At 36.0% G+C, this 19,348-nt stretch overlaps 1 protein-coding gene across 3 annotated transcripts in view; it reads right to left on the bottom strand.

Moving 5' to 3' along the window:
• LOC110103525 overlaps window positions 1–4,997 on the bottom strand; it is a 21,073-nt gene extending 16,076 nt beyond the window's left edge. Inside the window, exons 1-4 of one of the 3 annotated variants that reach the window (XM_020832276.2) lie at window positions 4,645–4,997; window positions 3,861–4,139; window positions 1,108–1,281; window positions 924–1,030 (exon numbers count right to left, since the gene is read on the bottom strand). In XM_020832276.2, the coding sequence (XP_020687935.1) occupies window positions 924–1,030; window positions 1,108–1,281; window positions 3,861–4,139; window positions 4,645–4,809 (725 nt within the window). In that variant the 5' untranslated portion in view covers window positions 4,810–4,997. The remainder of the gene's footprint in view (window positions 1–923; window positions 1,031–1,107; window positions 1,282–3,860; window positions 4,140–4,644) is intronic. The other 2 variants (XM_020832278.2, XM_020832277.2) reach the window with 2 other exon arrangements.
• Window positions 4,998–19,348: the final 14,351 nt, after the last annotated feature.

The following is a 19,348-nucleotide window of genomic DNA, read 5'->3' as shown; positions in this document are numbered from 1 at the left end:
ATACACATGACATAAGCAATAAATAAATAAGAAGTAGAGACTCTGGATCGTAGCCGCCGATCTGCGCCGTCGGCGATGGTACACGTGTCGAAATCGGATGTCCCCATCAATATATATATATGTGTATATATATACATATATATATATATATATATATATACATATATATATATGTGTATATATATACATATATATATATGTGTATATATATACATATATATATATGTGTATATATATACATATATATATATGTGTATATATATACATATATATATATGTGTATATATATACATATATATATATGTGTATATATATACATATATATATATGTGTATATATATACATATATATATATGTGTATATATATACATATATATATATATATATATATGTGTATATATATATGTGTATATATATACATATAAATATATATATATGTACCTGATATACAACTCATGAATGCTCTGGTTAGTAAAAGAGTCATTTCACTTTGCACTTTGTGCATTGAAGCAAAAAAAATAACTTTTTTTGCTGGCATTATGCTTAGTACTTTAAAAACATTGATAACAAATGATAGTGGGGGTTGCACCGTTAAAGAAAACATAGTAAAAAATATAAAGGTGATGCGTGCTTATTTCATGGAGGGAACAATATGCACTTATTAGATTACTCAATAAAAATTATATATATTAAAAAAAAAAGTTGATATACCAAATAGAACACAGCTGCAATTAATGCAACTAGAATTACACAAGATAGGGTTAACGGCTCATTTGGCACTAAATAGATAAAATAATAGGATTCATAAAGCCAACTCCAAATAGTTGGATTTTAGCTAATGATGAAGACAGCCCATTTATCTTAATATCACTTATGAATATACATTATGAATTACTAACTCTAGTTACAAAGAGACGGCTTACTTATGAATACTTGCTTGGCCTCCAGTAAAATCTGAAGTTGCCTGCCATAGCGTATGCTTTCTTGGTTGAGGATTGGTTTCCCTAAAGAAAAGAGGTCGTCTAGCAAGCTAAAAGGAATCAAAAGTATTAGCAAAAAGAAGAATGTGCAGTAATTTTAAAACCACGCCTTGCATTCAATTCTTACCACTATATCCAAAGTTGCAGGGGCATTTTCTGGGCAATTTGCTTTCAGTGCCGTAATATCTGACCATTGGATTTCAATCTTGTTCTTTAGTCCACCATCAAGAACCTCCCAGACAAGCTTATGTTTTGCATAGTAGCATTTTGCAACTAAATCACCTTCATACCTTGAAACATACTGCATAACTAGGTCGATTAGTCAGATGATGAAACTATGAGATGGTAAAAGAACAAAGGAAAACAAGTCAAATGCATAAGAACTAATTATAATGGCCAGCATCAGCAGTTTACCTCCCTTGATAATAAGGGACCATGTGAAGTACACAATCAACTTGAATTCCAAATACTAAAAAGGTAAGAGCATTCGCTTCAATATACGTTTCATACCCAAATTCATACTATAGCTGAAAAAAATGAATAACAATAGAATAATATTACAAAAAGTTCCCACTGCCAAATGAAAAAGTACCCGATAATCCATTCACCAACAATTACCTTAACCCGTCCATATGCATGACCAAACACATCAAAACACATTTACATAGATTTTGATTATTACAAGAAACTTCTGTTCATCTCAGGATTGAAAAAGTAATTGATAATCTGTTTACTTCTCTATATCATGTGTGTTTCGCTTATTCACTTAAGCATCATAGTAACACAAGCTTATGGACTTCATTTTTGCATAAACCATGTGGTTTGTTTGGTTACTATTTCTAACACTTTATGTTTTATGAATTACAATGGAATAATATTAAACAAATGAATTTGGGTATGGAATAATTTTTTTTAGATGATCCAATTCGTTTGATGATCAGTTCTGTTATGCCGGCATGGTAATGGAAGATAGGATCAATGTTAATATGTCAAATAAACTAAATTTTCAAAAGTTTTAAAATCTTTAAATAAAATAAATAAAAAAATAAAATCCTTTCTAAAAATTAGAAAAGAAAAAACAAAAAGGGGTCGTTCAAATTATCAAACTAATAATGAAAAAATTGGAGAAAGTAAATCAAATTTTCTTATTTGAATTAAGGAAAGAAAAAGTATATGAACCGAATGAAAACAAAAAAGATTTCAAAAGAAATAATAATTCTTCACGAATCGTCCGTTCTAAATCGAACAATTAATTGGTTAAATTATTCACTAGTAAAGGTTTTAGATTTAGCAAAATCATAAGAGTGTAAGAGATGAGATCAATGTTGAGTTGTTAAATAAGGTTTATAGTAGAGGCTTTAGATTTAGCTTAAGCAATGTAAAGCGGGTGAGATATTAATTATCACTTAAGGAAAAAATAGCGAATAATAACAATGATTTGCATAGATCTACAAAAGAGAGATTATACAAGTAAAGAGATAAAAGATAAATTTTCTAAAACTACAATAAAGTCAATTGTTTTGTATGAATGTAGGCATCAGATGATAAAGATAACGTTGATAGTCAAGCTAAGCATGACACATATTAACAATTGAAAATGAGTTATGATGAAGATAATGGAATACGTCAAGAGAGAATGATAGACTAAGTACAAATAATACTGGGAAGTAAGTTCTGCAAAATGCAAGTAACTATAAAGAAGAGGTCTAGTAGAACAATCACCATTGAATAAGATTTCTAGAGAAGGAATTCTTTGCAAATATTAAAAAACTAATTATTAAAGGGTTAACAGAACTGAGATAGGGTTGAAGGAATTCTTTGCAAATATTAAAAACCTTCAGCATAGTATTCGCAAAAATGCCTAATCATACGTTGGATCTACCAATACTCCCTAAATGCTGCAGCAAGGCAGCTACCACCTTCTCAACTCAATACAACAATGTGCTAGAAGATGTTAAGAACAAATTAATAGCCTCCAATGCACACTATAAACGGTTGGCGGACCGCCACAAACACAACAAACTATTTGAACCAGGAGAATCGGTAATAGTGCGTCTTCGTCCAAAAGGTTTCCACCGGGGACTTACTCTAAATTGAGCCGTCGCAAGATTGGTCCACTTCTTATAGTCACCAAAATCAATAATAATGCATATGTGGTGGCTTTACCAGCAGACATCAATACTTCTTCCACCTTTAATATTTCAGACATTTACAAATATTATCCACCAGACAACGCTCTAACTGATGTTACTTCGCCGGAGTCGAGTTCTTCTGACGTTGGAGGGCACTGATGCTAAGCAACATACTTATAATATACTAAGGAATAACTTACCTCCACTTGTTCTCTTTATTTTGCTTTCTCAACTACTTGCAATTTCCTTTTTGCTGTATGAAGGACAGTTAGTTATCTTTTTGAGGTCAGTACTAGTTTTACCTTATCAGGTTATATAGAGAACAGGAGAGGAAAAGAAGAATAGAATACATAGAAAACAATTTCTAGTTTCTGGAATCGTTCTTGTTTTTGTTTGGTTGCTTCGTTTCTTTCTGCTGGAATCACATCAACAAGGACGCATAGATAAGTGGTTCACTAGTTTCCTCACTACACAATATGTTCAGGATTCCAAACAAATGGAAACCACTTCTTCTCATTTACAAAAAAAAAAAAAAAAAGATCATTATTCTCAGCGCATTAATAAATATATTAGATAAAAAATTGATCTTTCAAAAGAAGCATGATGCGTCATAAGATGTAGTTACACAAATAATATATCAACAAGTCAGAAACATAAACTCCACCAAAGCATCTCCAAAACAATTCAAGAAACAGTAGTAACCCGTAAAAACAGGAAAATATATGAATATTAAAACTGCCTTCCTTACCTCCCAATTCCCAATCCTTAAAATGGAAGCAGGAAAGTTTGAGGCTTTCATCTTGTCAAGGCCACCTGAAACAGCTGTAGATTTCAGTTCCTTCTTTTTCCCAATCTCTAAGCCAGAGTTCGTTGCAGATGATGTAGAAACGGAATTTTCCTGGCATAGCCTCATCTGAATCATATCCAAGAAAGATGGACTCTTTTTTAACCGCAGACCCAGTGGGCTGGGCTCATCTAATGGATCATAAAGTGGACGAGGTGGCATGACCAGCTTGCTTTCCAGCTGCTATACATGAAAACAGGGAACCGAAAAAGCATTCCAATTAACCCTAAAACGATGATTTGCAGAACTAGTCGTAAAATAATATCACATGCTTAACAAAATGCCTCCAAAAGGTATATCATGAAAACAGATAACGAACAACAAAACCACGGATATGCAGAGCCTCAGAAAATAACATTAGCCATGCAAAATTGCAAATAGAAACCAAAGTCACTGAATAGTTAGTTCAAGTATACCATCCTCTTGTGAAAACCCCATTTTAATATGTAAAACCTTCAAAGGAAACCCCATTCACAACACCGAATTCCTAGAGACTGACTAAAAGAAGACGAAAAAAGAGTAAAATCTTGACAAGACAGGAAAAAAAGAACTAACAACACTAGTGATCACAACCACCAAACTAGATTCAACGAAAACCAAATTCCCTGTGGAGATTCGAAGAAAATCCTGGGAATTAAACAGAAAAAACTACAACGAGCCAAAACACCCACAGAGAAAATCGGGATACCTGTTCTGCCGGCTCAGCCATCTTTAATCTCTTGTCAAGAGGACCGTACATTTCATCCAAGGGATCCTCGATCTCCGCCTTAACCGTCTCCGGCGCCGCCGGCATCGTCGTAAAGAGTTGCTTCGACTCTGGCCGGAGCTTGCCAAAATTAGTCAGCTGAACCATCGTAATCACTACGCAAACAGAACTATTCCGTTTCCCCTGAGAAAGAATACTCAAGAGCACAAAAAAAGAGACCCTGCCCTAACCCTAGGAAACCGGCTGCGTCGGAGAAACAGAGGAGAAAGACGTGGCGGAGAAAACCTCTTTCGCTGAGACCCTTTCTTCCTCTCTATTGTACGTAAAAAATTTACCAACTTGCAGGGGGCCTTTATATAAAAATGTTGCTCTGTGGACTTCGCAAATCGGCCTGCTGTCACGCACTCCTCACGTGCTGTAATGGCTTTCCCACGTGCCTATTATTTCTTGAACGGCGTGCCGCGGATCCTCCACATCAGCTAACTTAGAAGCGTAGGTTTGACTACGTGGCCAAATCATGTTGAGTTAGGAATGGGACCCACTATCCGCTACCGTGGCGGCGTGGATAAGGTGTAGATTGGGATTTTTGCAGCAGACCAAAAGCAACCCACGACTGTACTCCATTTTGGGACCAGCGAAGTGCTAATACTTGGAGCTGTGTTGTGCTAATGGTTAAGTAAAATAAATATTTTTTGTTTATTTATATAGTTAACATCAATTTTTTTTATTATTATTATATTTCGCGAATCAACTGTGATAACATCTATATATCTATATATTCATCATACCCATGCTCCAAATATAAGAATTTAAGATAATAATAATAATAGTATTATTATTATTATTAAATATTTATTTTTTTATAATTATGATAGTATTGAAGAAGAATTTATTGCCTTATCACTAAAGGAATATTAAGCACACAATTAAAATTTAAAAATGTAATTGGCTATGTAGAAATCAACAACCGTGAATATCTCCTAGGTGGTGGTGAAAGGTATTAATGTAATATGGGCTCAATTTTGATATCACACCATGAGACAAACCAAGCTTCATCCTAATCTTACTTGGAAATTTTCCTACATTTAATTATTTTGCAATGTGTTCTTTTACAATCTTTATTTGTAATTTTCAATTTCTAATTTTTTGTACTTGGATGTAATTAAGAATATTTTCTATGTATAAAAGAAGACCATGGACTAAATATTTAAACCCTAATTATTGAATGGAATATTGAATTTCTTCAATTATTGACATTTGTGCTTCCTCTTGTTCCTATAATTTCTTTGCTTCTCTTCTTCTATCAATTCTTCTTCTCCTATCCTTATCCATCCTCATGTATTCTTTTATTCTTCTCTTAATTTCACAATAATGATATCAAAGCCTATTAATCCATACATCGAAACTTTCATATTTCATTATATATACCAATTCCATATGTCCTTCTCATTCCATATCTTTAGCAAATAGTCCCATGTCTTGATATGCCCACCCACCACCATACTTTTCCATTGTTGTCGACCTCTACATCTATCATCAGTCACTCTACCTCCTCTTGATTGCAAAATTCCCGTGTTTGACTTGAGATTTAATAGAAGAATTGAATTTTCTAAATCGAGATTTCTCATCCGTAGTATAATATATAAGAGATGTTTAAATAAGCAAAAAACATACTTTTAAATAACTATGAAACATTCAAAAAAAATTCCAAAAGGATCATATAAACATAATACAATACAATTTCATTATATACATCAAAGTATAAAAGATTGATTACAAAAAATACTGTTGTTGCGTGCTAGAATATATGCGGCGGTAGAGTTTGTAAATTCGCATCCGAGCATTGTACGAGTATTCAGCACACAAACAGAAAAGAGAATATGAACACCATAATTTTTACGTGAAAAATCCAAAAAGGGAAAAAACCATGAGGCCTCGCCCAGTTGAAAAATTCCACTAGTGTTTTGCAAATTACAAATGACTGATTCGTCCCACAAGTCGGGGAAATCATATTATAATTCGTTTCTCCAAGCAAGTTTACAAAGTTTTACAAAATTCCGGCATTTCCCAAAAATCCGGCAGAGTTCCGGCATAATTCAGGCGGCGGGAAGAGCTCTGGCGGTGGTCGAGGAGGAGATGATTCTCCCTTTCCCCTTTCTCTTCTTCTTCTCTCTCTTCACTTGAGTCTCCTTTTTGTAGAAAGAGGGTTCTATTTATAGTTTTTTCTGGAGTAGCATGGCTTGTAAATAGGTGTGAGATCAGGGGCGAATAGGGAGTGGTTTGAATGGACAGCCGATATTGAACCCTTCAATCGTGCATCGTTCGTTGGACATTTGGAGGCCTTAATGATGTCGGAATTAGGCAATCTTGGGCTCGTTGGATTCGTCTCGTCGAGCCGCTTTATTCGAGTATAAGCTCGTTAAAATTGAAGACCATTTAGTAACTCAAATTGTGGTTTGAACCTTCCAACAGCGCTTCGGGTCCTTGATTTGGACTCATTTGGGCTCGGATCGGGTTGAATTTGGTGTTGTTGGGTTTGTATTTCCGAGACGCTCAGTTTGACCATAAGCTTGCTGAAATCGGAGTTTGAATGCTCTTGATTTTGATTTTTGAAGTTTCCGGTTAGATTTTACCTCGAGATTCATGCTTGATCAAGATAATTTTTTAAGAATATATCAACTGTAATAAAAAAGTTTACTTGATTTGTCTCCAAAGACCTAACTCTGTCAGACCCTTTCCTTTTCTTGAAATATTAAACATCAATAGAATGAGTATTCTCAACTCAACAGACATACACAAGTCCTATTGTGAAATTTAGTACTTATATTTTTAATTTATAAATAAAAAGGCTCAAGTATTAAATTCAAGTAAATAAAAATTAATGCTTGCTTTTCTAGAAACAAGTCATATTCGTTTACTTTTTACACACACACACACACATATATATATATTGCTCAAGATAACAGAAGACTCGAGACTGGGTAGAATAGGATGTGAAGTCTGTAACTTTGTATTTTTTCTTTTTCTTTTCTTGAGTCTGACCACAAAATGTGCAAGCAAACTGAGTAACCACGCACACACATAGGGGGAGAGTTTTTTAAAGGAAATTTTATTTTTCCTGTAGATCGTACTGTACTATTTTAAATTGTATTGTATGATATACTGTGGCACAAATGGCTATATTCTGTGAACTAATCGTACTGTATGATCGGCATCGAACTGTACAATCGACATCGAACTGTAAGATCGGCATCGAACTATACGATTTATTTTCAATCTGAAATCCTAACCACCAGATTAATTTAAGCAAGTTTTTAAATTGTTAAATTTTGAACTAATCGTAATAGACGATCTTATTGTATTATATGATTATTTGAATACTTGCTCAAATTAACACTCAAGATTAGTTAATTAAAATCAAGGTTTAATTAATGATTGGTAATCATACTATACTACCCCATTTGTACTGTATGATGAATCGAGACTATTTTTGGTCATCCCGTAGATCGTACTGGACGATACCTTAATTTTGTACTAATCGTACTAAACTATGTATATATTGTACCGGATGATCTGAAGATTTTAACATATCATATTGTATGATTTGGATCGTACCAAATGATGAACAGAAACAAATTTCTCTCATTTCAGTATTCATCATGTATGAACAAAAGAAATTTATCACATCGTACTGGAAAATATTTTTATCATAATGTATGATGCAGTTTAAAATTATTGCTTGTCCGTACTCCTTTGTACCAGGATGAAAGCTATTTTGAATTGATTGTATTGTACGATCTTGGATCGTACTATACGAACAGAAATGGCTAAATTAAAAATTTAGGGTTTCTTAAATCCTGATATTTAAGTATTGTTTGTGTCTTTTTGAAATAAGAGAGGAACGTGACAAGGGAGAACTCTTGAGAGGGAGCTACTTAATGAGATTTTTGGGTTTGTGAGAGGAAGGAGAAGGTGAGTTTCTGAGGGAGGAGTGTGAGGGGATCACACGATTGCTCCAAACGTGTTGCACGCTTGCTCCTCCTGTGGCTCGAGAAAATCTTGTGGGAGCTCACTAAGGGGGAGAGCCTTCAAGGTTCGTGTCCTCAAAGGTACTATGCCTTCTCAAGGAGGGAGAAAAATGAGAAGGTTCGCTGTCATCATCGGGAGGGTGACATAGCATTTGGTACTTCGCCACGGGAGAAGGTGAAAATGAGTTTGTGTAAAGGCTTCTCAGTCTGCTGTGTGGGCAGAAGAAAAAATACTTTTGAGTAGTAAAATTTTTGGAGTGGAAGACTCCGGGGAGAGGATGTAGGTTAAGTGATCGAACAACTATAAATCTTCTTGTGTGCTTTTTTCATTTATCGCACTTTACTTACTTTTTGCATCTTATAATTTCTATAACTACTTGGTGAAAATTCTATTCTAGATTTTTGTTGTGTGATTTAAAATTTCATCACTTATGTTGCAATTGTGTTTTAAATTTTAATCACTAGCTTCCACTTCAAGTTAAGTTTTTTTTTAATTAAAAAAAATAATATAACTCCTATTTAGAATTGCTTCTTTATTTCAAAAATTTCCAATTCGGCCCTCCCCCCTCTTGGCGCATCTCGTACTTTCAATATGTATATTTCTTGTACTTTTACATGACTATTAGAGTGTACTAATTTTTGAAATGAAATATAGTATGTAGTTTCATTCACATATTCACAAAAACCTCCGAGCATTTGTATAGGAATAACAAAGTATACCAACTTCCATAATGTTCTTTCATAACTAAACTTATTATATTTATCATAATGTCATTTATATTCAATTTTTTATTTTATTTAACAAAATATTCAATAATATTCAGAGTGATATGCATATCTTGATACATGTTTATAACTTTGCTTATAATTATGCCTCCCATAATCAACATCCACTAGGTGAAGATAAAAATCATGAATCCCTATATAACTTACACACCTGTATCATATAGATGGGGCCAGAAATAACCTCCCACATCTACTTAGGACATATAGGGCTATAATCATAAGCAAAGAAAAATGGAAAATCATGATTGTTTAATAAAATATATAGTATTCTTTATTAGTCTTTCATATCAGACCGTATGTCATATGATCCTTGAAATATCATCAAAAAATCATCTTGATCGGGCATGAATCTCATGGCAAAATCATGTTGGAAGCTTCAAAAATTAAATTTGGAACCATATAAACTCTATTTTAAGCAAACTTATAATCAAAATGATTGTCACGAAAATACTAATCCAATGACACCAAATTCGACTCAATCCAAGCCTAAATGGGTCCAAATTAAAGACCTGTAGCATGTTTAGAAGGTTCAAACCATAATTTAGATTACCAAACATTTTCTAAACATGACATGTGTATAGTTGAATCGAGCGGCTCAATGAGACAAATCCAACGAGCTTAAGATCACCAAAATTTTATAACATTAAGACATTTAAATGCCCAATAAACGATCCATAATCAAGGGATTCAACATTAGTCGTCCATCTAAACCACTCCTAATTTATCCTTGATCTTCCTCATATTTATGGGTCATGCTGCTCTAAAAAATCTATAAATATATCCCTCACTTCTCATAGAAAGGGGGGCTAAAGTAAGGAAGAAAGAAGATAGATCAAAGATCGCTCTTGCCACCTAGCTCCTCCTCAACCATCGCCTGGACAACTGTCCAACCATTGCTTAACGCCAGACTTCTATCGAACCAACAACTAACGCCCAAACTTCTGTCGGAACTCTGACTGACACCAGATTTCTGTTGGATAATCACGTGACATCGAACTTCTATCTGACCACCAAATGACACCCAGACTTCTCCCAAAACACCAACTGAAACCCGAACTTCTGTCAAACCACTAACTGACGCCGTATTTTTACTGAACCACCCACTAATGCATGAACTTCTATCGGATCACCAACTAACACCCAAACTTCTGTCAGACAACCAACTAACGTCCGAATTTTTGTCGGACTACTAACGGACGCCTAAACTTCTCCCGGACCAACAACTGATGCCCGGACTTCTACCAGACAACCGATTGGTGCAATATTTCTATCAGACTACCAACTGATGCCCTAACTTTTTTCAGAACATCAAATGACGTTCAAACTTATATTGGACCATTGATTAACATCAGAATTACACTCAACCTTAAACTAACGCTGGACATCCACTTGGCTTAAAATTATTAATGGACTTCTACTAGGCAACATCATTTTAACCTCCATCATCCGCCGATTATGGTCCTTTCAACCACTTTCACCCCACTAGGATCTTTCCGACCTTCATTGCCTGCCAACTATATTGCTTCTAACCTCTGTCGCCAGACAATAATTTTTATGACCTTCATCATCCACTGGTTATCATCCTTCTGATATTTGTTCCATGTCGACTATGGTCCTTTTAACCTCTATCGCTAGACTAAGGTCCTCCCGACCTCTGCCACTAAATAACGGTCCTCCCAATCTCTTTCGCCAGACAACAATCTTTATGACCTATGTCATCCTATGTAAAAACTTTGATATATCTTATCAATAATGCACCCTCTCTTTTACTTGATTGTGTGTTGGATCTTCATACGAAGCTAAGACATTAAACTTTATATTTCTCTAAAATCATGAATATTCTAAGATGCAATAGTTTGGCACCATCTGTGGGAATGCAGTTCCCGACTAGAGGGCAATTTTTACTCTAACCTCAAAAGGTCGTTCGTTTTAATGTCCTGACATCAAGTATTGCTGTATAATATTCATAAGAATTAAATGTGGTCTGGGGGCAACCTTAACTACAACCATGGTCAAGAAGATTCCTCCAAATATTCTAATAAACAAGATGATATATTTGGATCATAAAGCTTCTAGCAAATGCAACGATGCTTCTAATAAATTTCAAGCTTTATACAATCTCTATTTGGACTTCTACTCTATAGGTAAGGTCTTAATCTCGACCTCAAAAAGATAGTAATGATCTAAAAATATATTATTCTTTAACTTTGATTCAGAATATATACGACATTCATTCCCTCCCAATCAAGGCAAAATCGATCCCAAGGGGATTCGATTCAACCTCTTCCACACAGGTTAACATCATTGAGAAACTCTCTGACATAAAATCTCAGATAGATCAAACATCTTAGGAGGATGTCAATAAAATCTTAAATTTTATGATTTAAGAAATACACAATCTTTATTGCGTCTCAATCAATAGATGATCGATCACAGGGGATTGCCGACATCTTTCATATAGGTTAACGTCATTGAGCAATGCTCTAACAAGCAACCTCGAATAAGTCATATATCCTTAGTGAATTCTCTCAACCTCTTTCATATAGATTAACATCATCAAACGCTCTGACATACAACCTCGAATAGGACATTTATCCTTAGTGGATTCTCTCTAGCCCATCCATATATGTTAACGTCATCGAGTAATTCTTTGATATATAATCTCAAATAGGTTATATATGTTTGGTGGATTCACTCAACCTCTTCCATATAGATTAATGTCATCGAATAATGTTATGATATACAATCTCGAATAAGTCATACATCCTTGGTTGATTCTCTTGACCTATTCCATATAGGTTAACATCTTTGAGTATTTTTCTGACATACAATCTCAAATAGGTCATACATTCTTGGTGGATTCTCTTAACCTCTTCCATATATATTAACATCTTCAAGCAATTTTCTAATATACAACCTCGGATAGGTCATATTTTCTTAGTGGATTCTCTCGCCCTCTTTCATATATGTTAACGTCATCGAGCAATACTTTAACATACAACTTCAGATATGACATACATCCTTGGTGGATTCTCCAAACATCTTTTATATAGGTTAACCTCATCGAGCAATACTTTGATATATAACCTTGGATATGTCAAGCATCCTTGATGGATTATATCAATATTTTTCACACATGTTAATGCCATCCAGAAGCTCTTTGATGGACATTCTTAAAACAATCAAAGCCCCAAGCTGCCTTCACTTATTTGATATTACACTATTAGGCTACTGCGATCGATATATCACCTAACCACCTTAGTCTGACTATTCATCATTAACCTTTCATTAACATGGATGAATACTACTAATAAGAAAGTACAATTTAATATTGACCATTATCGTACCTTCACCATATCAGATAACACTAGCCCCTTGCTCGATTACTATTGGCAGCACATTCTCCAACTATCTTCTTCACCTCTCCACCTAGCTGTCGATCACAATCAAACCTCCATCCGTCTACTGACATCATTACTTCTCCTCTTGAGTACGTACTCTTACTCATAACTCCATCTACAAAAAAATGGAGCATTAAAGCTTGAGAGAGGATACCACCTATAAAAATAGTGAAATGCCTATAGTGTGGTAAAAAGTCCTATGGGAAGAAGTGTGGAAGGTGAGGAGATTTCCTTATACCTATAGAAGGGCACTGAAGTTGAATAGTGGATGTCGTCTATAAAAAAACTCCTGAAAGAAAAGAATTCTTCTCAGTAGAGAGAGGCCCTGAAATTGGACAGTGTATACCACCTGTGCAGAATTAGGGAAAGACCTCCACTATAAGAGAGGAGGGGAAGAGAGGAGAAAAGGGGGGAGGCGCACTTTTTCATACTCTAAAGGGGGTATTTATAGTTAAAGAAAGGAAGGAGAGGAAGTTATGGAAGTTGTGTGTGTGTGTGTGTGTGTGTGTGTGTGTGTGTGTGTGTGTGTATGAACCCACTTTCCTCACTGTTCCACTAATGACCCATAACTCTCACCTTTCCCATAACTCCACTAATGGCCCATGACTCCCACCTTCCCCACTACTCCAGTAATAGGCCATGACTTAACCCAACCCATTACTCCACTACTAGCCCACATTCATGAACTTGGGCAGGCCAAAGAATATGGCCAGGGCACAGGCATGACCAAGGCAGACCTCATGATCAGGCCAGGGATATGATGGATAAGTTAGCAGGATAGGTTGGCTAATTTTACATCCAGGTCTGATTTTTGACTTGGAAAGTCCAATTCAAACATTTTTGGAGTCCCCGATATCATTTCTTTACATTTAGGACTAAAATTTGATAATTTTAAAGTCAATTGGGATATATATGCCCATGATCAGATTATTTTTTAGTTTCAAGTTCCATAAAAAATTTTCCAAAATCTATAAAATATATTTTTTGAACTCTGCAGGCTTCAACATTCAAAATAGGGGGTAACTAATATATCATCAAAAAATCGTCTTGATCGAGCATGAATCCCAAGGCAAAATCAAGTTGGAAGCTTCAAAAATAAAATTTGGAATCATATAAACTCTGATTTTAGTAAACTTATAGTTGAACGGATCGTCTCAAAAATATGAATCCAATGACACCAAATTTGTCTCAATCCGAGCCCAAATGGGTCCAAATCAAAGACCCATAGCACATTTGGAAGGTTCAAACTATAATTCAGATTACCAAACGATTTTCAAAAATGGCATGCTTATAGTTGATATAGCGGCTCGACAAGACAAATCCAACAAGCCCAAGATCACTAAATTCTGATATCATTAAGACATTCAAATGTCCAATAAAAGATCTATAATCAAGGGATTCAATATCGACCATCCATCCAAATCACTTCCAATTTATCCTTGATCTTCCTCATATTTACGGGCCATGTCACTCTCAGAAATCTATAAATAGACCCCTCAATTCTCATAGAAAGGGGGGTTGAAGAAAGGAAGCAAGAAAAGAGATCGAATATCGCTCTTGCCATCTAGCTCCTCCTCTACCACCACCCAGATTTCCTCTGGACCACTGCCTGATTACGGGCTTCTACAGGATCACCAACTGACACTCGGACTTCTTCCGGACCACAAACCGATGCTTAGAATTCTACTAGACCATTGTCTAACACCAAATTTATGTCGCACCATCGCTTGACACCAAACTTCTACTGAACCACCAACTAACGCCCGGACTTCTGTTGGACCACCGATTGATGCTGGACTTTTGCCGGACCACTGCCTGATGCTGAACTTTTGCCAGACCACCAACTAACACCCAAACTTCTCTCAGATCACCAATTGATGCTTAAACTTCTATCATACCACCGAATGATGTCAAAATTTTGACAAGCCATCAATAAATGCATGAACTTTTGTTGGATCACCAACTGATGCTCAAACTTCTATCATACCACCAACTAACTCACGAATTTTTTTCAGACCACCAACAGAAGCTCAAACTTCTACCGGACCACTGATTGATGCTTGATTTATGCTGGACGACCGACCGACATCAGAGTTCTATTGGATCACAAACTTTTATCATAATTACACTCAACCACCAACTAACATCAAACTTTCACTTGGCTTCCAATTATTGATGGATTTCCATTAGACAACAATCTTTTAACCTCCATTGCCTGACGGCTATGATCTTTCTAACCATTGTCACTCGACTATGATCTTTCTGATCTTCATTGCCTACTAACTACGGTCCTTTTGACCTCCGTTGCCAGACAATAGTCTTTACGACCTCTATCACTTGCCAACTACGGTCCTTCCAACCTTCACCGCCTGTTGACTATGATTCTTCTGACCTCTTTTGCCAGACTACAGTCCTTCCGACCTTTGTCGCTAGACTACGATCCTTCCAACCTTTGTACCCCACCGATTATGGTCCTTCCAACCTCCGTCATTAGATAATGATATTTATGGCATCTATTGTCCTCTGATTATAGTCTTTTCAACCTTTGTCGCCTTGCAACTAAGGTCCTTTCGACCTCCGATACCTACTAATTATTATCTTTCCGACCTCTATCGCCAGACTACTGTCCTTCTGACCTCTATCGCCCACCAATTACGGTTCTATTGACCTTCATCTCAAGAAAATAGTCTCTATAACCTCTATCGTCCTCCGACTATGATCTTTCTGACCTCCATCACCGTCGACTACAGTCCTTCTGACAACTATCACCCAAATACAACCTTTTTGACCTTCTTCACCGCTAACTATGGTCCTGTTGACCTACATACATATTGATAGTGATTCTTCCAATTTCTATCATGTAATATACTCTATAAGATGTATATTTGTTATATCAAGCCAATACTTTCTTCCGAGGAAGGGCCTCATTTGTAATCGACTGTAATTACTAGTGGATTCCTTCAAATTGGGTTAGGCCTCGTGGTTCCCCCCTTTCCTTTTAGGGGTTTCCACGTAAAAACTTTGCTGTCTCTTATAAATGATGCACCCTCTCTCTTACCTGATTGTGTGCTAGATCTTCGTACGAAGCTAAGACGTTAAATTTTATATATCTCTACCGCCGCGAATATTCCAGGTTGTGAAATTTGTTTGGTTAGCACTTTGAGCAAGCGGTGGTTTGGATGACCAAGGCGGGCGTGCCAAATAGGGATGCAAACGAACCAAAAGTTTGATGAGCTACTCGTTGTTCGGTTAGATTAAAGCTCGTTCATGATCATTTAATTAACTAAACAAACAAACTTGAACAATATTTTAAATACTCGATTCTTAAATAAACAAGCTTGAACACTAATGCGTTCGACTCATTTATGTTCGCGAACAACATCATTTGAAGTTCGTGAACAAGCTCGACATTAAGCTAGTAAGAAGCTCAATTCGTGTTCGATTTTGAACTCGTGAATAAGCTTGATAAAAATAATTAATATTTGATTATATAATTAATAAATATAAATATTTTATATTTATTATAATATAATGATATAATTATTATAAATGTGTTTGTTCATAGCTTTGTTCATGAACGTATTTGTTTGATAGTTAAAAAAAATTTGTTAGATATGTTTGTGAACATGCTCGATGTAATTGTTTGTTAGGAAGCTTGATAAAGCTCATTTGGAAAGTTAATGAACATCTAAAAGCAGAGCTCGTTTATGTTTGTTTGTTTAAAGCTCGATAAGAATTAAACGAACGAACATGAACTAAACATGAACTGAACATGAACACTCATTAATTTAAATGAACCAAACATGAATGTAAATAATAAAGCTCGAACAAACATGAACCAAACTTGAACAATCTGATATTAAATGAACACAAACATGAACACTCACATACTCGGCTCGGCTCGGTTCGTTTGCAGCCCTAGTGCCAAAGCTGCTCTAGGTTAAGGTTTGCGTGAAGAGCCATGGGGTGGGAATCTGTCAATCGGCAAAGGTAGTACAGACCGTTATGAAGACGCCCACGAAGAAGCGGAAGATGGTCCTTGAGATCCTTAATTTCAAAGATGTTAGCGTCAGAGACAGGATTGTTAGTGGTTAATTACGATACAGATAAAAGATTGTGAGTTAAATTTGGAACATGAATAAGTTTGAGTAAATGAAGTTTACGAGGCGTGTCGGGTAGAGGAAGGAGGCCTTGACATGAATGAAGAACCGATAATTGAGATCCGTTGGCAATAGAAACACTTTCTTGACCATGATATGTGCTGGGATGGAAAATGGCGCTGATGTCCGGCGTAAGGTGATTCAACGCACCGGAATCAATGATACAATCTTGAGAAGCTGAGGAGTTCGGTTGATCAAGAAGAGCTGTCATGGATCTTGGGTTCATGGGGGTAAATTTAGGATTGTTCTGATGCCAGCAGTTCAGGGCGATATGCTCGATTTTATTGCAAATTTGATAGAGCGGTCTTATGGAATTGGAAGAGGAAGAAGTAGGCGAGTTGACTTGTGAAAACATGCAGAGTTGAGCCGGTTGGAGGGATCTTGTTCTTGCTGAAGCGACGCTGAGAACGTCCACGAGATTGATTTGTAGAAGAGGTGTATAGAGCGGTAGCACCTAAAGTTGTGGAGTTGTCACGAGCTATTTCTTGATTCACGTTAATCTCTTCGCTACAGAGAAGTGAATAGAGATTGTCAATATCCATGGGAAGTGGTGACATGCGGATAGCCGCCTTGAAGGAATTGTAGGTTGATGGGAGGCCATTAAGGATGAGGAGAATGATGTCTTCCGCATTAACATGGGATCCAGAGGCGGCGATGTTATCAATAATGGATTTGATATGAGTGAGGTATTGTTGCATAGTGAGATCTCGCATTTGAACATAATGGAGCTCGTTCTTGAGCTGGATGACCCGCGAACGACAAGTAGGTTGTAGGCGGCGTTCGAGGATAAGCCAAACCTCATGGGAGGTGGTGGAAGAAATGACATATGGTAGAATGGCGGGTGAGATCGTGGAAAAGAGGGCAGAAAGAAGATTGTTGTCGACGAGATGGCATCGCTGCGATTCAGGGGTGGTTGCGTCAATGGGACAAGAAGTCGTGCCGTTGAGGTGGCCGGCGTACCCATTGTCGGAGAATTGTTGAAGGATTTGGATACGCCAAATGGCGTAGTTGTCGGCTGTGAGAGCGTAAGGGACGAGGTTCTTAATGTTGGAGATGAGAAACTTGAGCGGCGCCGGAATGTGAAGCTTGGTGGTGTGGTTGTCGGAGATAGCCGAGGATGAGGGAGGGTGGAAATTTGCAGAGTCTTGATCCCCCATGGCCTAGTTCTGGCTCATGATACCATGTAAGAAACAAGAACAAAGGAGCGAATAGAGAAAAAATGTAGGAAGAAAGAGGAAAACGTAAAGTGTTATTGAATATAATCAAAATGTTACAGAGAGCTATTACACAGTTTATATAGACTAAAGTAAAGGTAAAACCGTAAATACAGGAATGCTCGCTCACACCTGAGGGCTATTATGATATTTGTTATATATTATTTTATATTTTAGCTAATTTTAGTACAATTTCAATAGTTATTTAAGTGTATTAAGTAGTATCAATATCTATTTTAGTTTCAGTTTTTTCGTAAATTAAGTTGATTATTTTAACATTTTCAATTTTTTTGGGTTTAAGCTATTAATTTTTGTTTCAGGTTATTATAACCTACTAAGCTGTGCTAGTTCACTGCTGCTTTTGTTTTCATTTTTTGTTTAGAGAAAGGATAAGGAGCAAGCTGAGTGCTTTATGAGTTGTTTTCTAATGCATTCTAAACTTTCAAAATTTTAAAAGTTAAAACATTTTAAATTACAAAGAAAGAACTTATCCATTTAGAAGCTTTGGATATTACACATGTCATCCTATTCAACCTCCCTTTCCTCTACTATCACAATGTATTCTGCATATGATGTTCACATCCACATGAAGCATATCAATGGATCTATACTATTTTTTATCTCCTTTTGAGCCAACATTGATGCAACACATACTGCAAGCTTGAAGCCACTAACATCCTCTCAAGCAATATGCATTAATTATCATTTGGAGCAATTAATAATAGACTGTAATTAATTTTAAGTTAATAAAATATGATTTTTTTAAATGAATATTAAGATTTGATAATAGATATTATGTAAATGTTGCGTTCAGGAGTATTCGCGGCGGTAGAGAAATATAAAGTTTATCGTCTTAGCTCTGTATGAAAATCCGGCACGCAATCAGATAAGAGAGAGGGTCTAGCATTTATGAGACACCAAGATTTTTACGTGGAAAACCCCTGAAAAAGGGGGAAAAAACCATGAGGCCTAGCCCAGTTTGAATGAATCCACTAGTATTGCAGTTGATTACAAATGAAGCCCTTCCTTTGAGGAAGGCCTTGTGTTTGATGTACATTATATGAAGTACATTACATGTTGGGAATACAAAGAGTCAC

This window comes from Dendrobium catenatum, unplaced genomic scaffold (assembly GCF_001605985.2).
Source record: "Dendrobium catenatum unplaced genomic scaffold, ASM160598v2 original_scaffold_254917, whole genome shotgun sequence".
In the NCBI taxonomy this organism is placed as follows: domain Eukaryota; kingdom Viridiplantae; phylum Streptophyta; class Magnoliopsida; order Asparagales; family Orchidaceae; genus Dendrobium; species Dendrobium catenatum.
The sequence above is the reverse complement of the archived record's forward strand: the minus strand, read 5'-3'. Positions and strand labels throughout refer to the sequence as shown.